Below are 3,919 nucleotides of genomic sequence, written 5' to 3'. Positions count from 1 at the left end.
TGAGCCTACATTTGCAAATCATTTATGATAATCTAATGTTCAAAATTAACAACACTACTTCTAAACATTATATTGTACCCAAATTGTCAAAAAATGAGCTACAAGTGAAGGTATTCCAACTTGATGTGGATAAGAAGCAACATTTTCTAACCATAAAGATGGCCGCAAAATCTGGATGGATTTTCTTATTGACTACGATTTAATTGGTGTAAATCCTAGCTAATAGAATTAGAATTAGAGGGATCTAATCCTCTCCAGCTAGGTGAATTCCCTAGATGATCCACTTGCTGATGATATTAGTATAATTAAAAATGCAAGACCAGGGACTTTACAAGAATTAAATTTAAAGTCTGTCTGTAGATACATTAATATTATCTTTTTTTCCCTCCACATCTTCCCATTAGCCTCATCTCAGATTGTGGCTCTTAAGACAAGAATCACATTTATGTGTAACCCCGCTCCAAGAAAATGAAAAGATATTCCTCCAACATATTTTTATTTCAAGAATTCGGTATTCGTAACTCATTGAACCAAGTGGAAAAACCAGGATTCCTAATAATGTGATTCAAAAAATGCAATTTTTTCTATATAAAAATAATTTTTTTTACCTTACTTGCAAAATATAATTTTCGAACAAAGGGGATTTAATTGAACCTTGTCCTTATCTTTAGCTCCAGCATTAGTGGAACTGACTAATTCAAATTCGCACCAGATAAGCCAACTTATAGTGTAAAGCTCCTTACCAAGAATTTTTATTTCCAAAGCTCGATTTCAAGACTTTTAATTTAGGGTGGAGTGAATCTCAAACATTCTACCACAACCAGGGGCGAATCCAGCTTGCGACCTACGGATTCACGTAAACCCAGTAACTTTTGTCCAAACAGTGTAAATGTGTTCCAAAAATTTACTAAATATCTATAAGTGTTTGAATATGAACCCAGTTACTATTGAAAATTTACTCGAGATCATTACAGGAACCTATAAACATTAAATCCTGGATCCGCCTCTGACCCCAACCTAGATGCTATTCTCCAACTTGCTACACCCTAACACCTTCTGCTCCTCCATTTTATAAGTAACATAGCTTAGCAATCTCTTGTGTCAATACCATCCTCTTGACTTAATCATATTCTTTCTACTGAGGCAAATCTTCACTTTCATCCAAAACTTCTTCTCCTTGTCTGGTTTACAATCTTCATTGCAATCATCCTCTAGCCATCTTGATCACAAGTCACTACATAAATTATTAGCTCAAATATTATTCTGCAATGGCTAATTGGACAGCAAAACAGAACAAGAAATTCGAGGAGGCATTGGCTTTATATGACAAAGACACTTGTGATCGCTGGAATAATATTGCAAGGTGTGTAGGTGGAAAATCAGCAGAGGAAGTGAGAAGGCATTATGAACTGCTTGTAAAGGATATCATGCAGATAGAAAATGATCAAGTTCCTTTGCCCAATTACAGAACTGCTGGCAGCGATGGCAGAAGTTATGCTAATGAACAAAGGTACTGTAACTCATTGCTTCTCACACAAATTACCTATTGTGCTCGGACTCTTCAAAAATACGGCCGGTCGGATCCTCTCAAAACTATGCTTTTGGAGGATCTGACACCAGTGCGCCACCATTTTTGGATGGTCCGAGCAAACTAATAATATTTTCATTCTACCAACAAGACACAGTCACATATTTCCCATTTTTAAGGCTAACTGTACTGTAGTATCCTCCTGCCAACGATGTCATTGTCTATCATTTTTCCCTATTTTCGGCTGTTTTTTCCCCATGATAGAATTTATATACACTGCTAATGTATCTTAACACATTGTAGTAGGTTACCTAAATTAATTTTGAATTAATAATTCCTCATTATGACACGTAGTAGGTTACCCGCGTTATTTTTCAGTGTAGTAATCCCTTATTATCGCAAACGACGGTCACCAGTAGAATTCTTTAGGTGACCTGATAGTATTTTTGGCATTGCCTGTATGCTCACGGTTATTATACACTTAATAAACGGATAAATTATGGAATACTGAAGCTTGTAGGTTTTCTAACGTGATCTTTACACAAATAACCGATCATATATATTGTTTACTTTTTCTAACCATATACATAGATTATACACAATTATACACATATAATACATAAATTATGCATATATTATACCTCGACGGGCTATTTTTAGTTTAAGATGCTGGGTGGGCTGCTATTTGGGTTAAATTTTCTTTTCTTAGACGACTTCCTCTGTAATAGATTTAACTAAGGCAAGTGTATTCACAGGATTCCCTCCTGATAATATAGATATACACAAAAATTAGAAGACATATATTTTTAAAAAATAAAAATATACTTGAAACTTCCAGATTATTTGATTTTTGCTATTTTGGGAAGCTGTGCATGTTGCCTATTTAAGCTCCTAAGCAACCCCTCATGAAATCTAATCCTACTTGTTTAAGCTCCTAAGTAACCCACATGAAATTTAATCCCACTTGTTTAACAGCACATGCATATATATTGTCCTACATCTTAATCTCTGAATCTCCTCATTATACTAAACAAAAATTGTTTAACAATTGTACGTATTATCTTGTCTCGGTAAGTATATCATAACATGATGTAAAACATACTTTATGAGTTCCTCACATTCTTTCATGGCTCTTCAGCAATCCCAAGTTCTCTAGCTATAAGATAGTTTGAGCATTCTATAAGCAAATTGATACTAGTATATACTCTACAATATCGATCTTGTATATACTGATAGTGTAAAAAATACCTTTAACACTATGATCTTATTAACCTCTTATACCAGGTTGTCCGCCTTATTTAACTTGTAGTAGTTATTTTTTAAGTGATCCAATAGCAGAAAAAATCTTTACGTTACTCGTGTTTAATACTACTATTATTTTACTAAGCAGGCTTATGAAGAATCTGAAGTTACAGTGAGAAGAAGATCGCTCAATACCGTCAGAGGATCATGCATGTATAATTTGTTTACATCTTCCCCTTCAGCTATCCTAGTCTAGTATATATCTTGTATTACAAACTTTTTCTACTACTATTATATTGTTCATCCATGTCTAGTTTACTTTGTGTTAAATTAACATGTATGGGAATTTATAAACAATGTCTCCTTTTCTTTCTTTTTCTTTTTTTTTTTTTTTTTTTTTTTACCTTTCTGGTGTCAAAAGAAAAGGTACTTGGGTGCACTAAGCTTCCTTCCACCCATGATCCTCATGATCACATGACGATAATTTTACTGTTTCATCAAGTTTCCTTTTCTTTTGAATGTCAACAATATACGTCTAAAAATTTACATTCAAAAAGTAGCTAAAAAGCCATGCCATGAGGAGAAAAAGAAGTTGTTTCCATTCATGTTTGTGTTCGGCTTCCAAAGTTAGTAATCTTTGTCCAAATATGCACGGCAAAATGATTCTCAAATGATTTTATTTCTTTTTATTCTACTTCAGAATCAACTCAAACCGAATGAAATTAAAGAAAAGGGATAGTCAAATTGCAATCCACTTTGTACGTTTGCTAGCAAGATCGGGGACGAGTAAATTGTAAAATTATTATAATATAATCAGATTATCATTTGAATAGATCACATCTGAAAGTAGTCCATTGGCCCAAAAACAAAGTAGTAATGGGATGCGAAACATGGCTTCAATGCGCCTAATTTTCCATTTGACTTTAAAGTCGTAAAAGATATCATATGTCAAGAGAATAACAGGATTCGACATATGGATTAACACACTTAACTTTCTATTTGACTTTCAATTAGTAAAAGTGCCATTTGGAAGGAGAACACAAGCCGCATGCGGATCCAGGATATAATGATTGAGGGTGCTACTATTTTTAATACGAATTTAAGCTAATACTAGTCTAGGAAATCGAATTAGGGTGTGCATTTGATCGG

At 33.8% G+C, this 3,919-nt stretch overlaps 1 protein-coding gene across 1 annotated transcript; it reads left to right on the top strand.

The window, feature by feature from the left end:
• The first annotated feature begins 1,119 nt into the window (after window positions 1-1,119).
• On the top strand, window positions 1,120-3,071 carry LOC104213403 (protein RADIALIS-like 1). Its single transcript, XM_009762902.2, has 2 exons — window positions 1,120-1,510; window positions 2,919-3,071. Exons 1-2 carry the CDS (start codon window positions 1,269-1,271, stop codon window positions 2,944-2,946), a joined length of 270 nt encoding a protein of 89 aa, XP_009761204.1. The 5' UTR covers window positions 1,120-1,268; the 3' UTR covers window positions 2,947-3,071.
• The last annotated feature ends 848 nt before the right edge of the window (window positions 3,072-3,919 follow it).

The sequence above is a fragment of the Nicotiana sylvestris genome, chromosome 10 (genome assembly GCF_000393655.2).
Source record: "Nicotiana sylvestris chromosome 10, ASM39365v2, whole genome shotgun sequence".
In the NCBI taxonomy this organism is placed as follows: Eukaryota; Viridiplantae; Streptophyta; class Magnoliopsida; order Solanales; family Solanaceae; genus Nicotiana; species Nicotiana sylvestris.
This window is presented reverse-complemented; position numbering and strand designations above follow the sequence as displayed.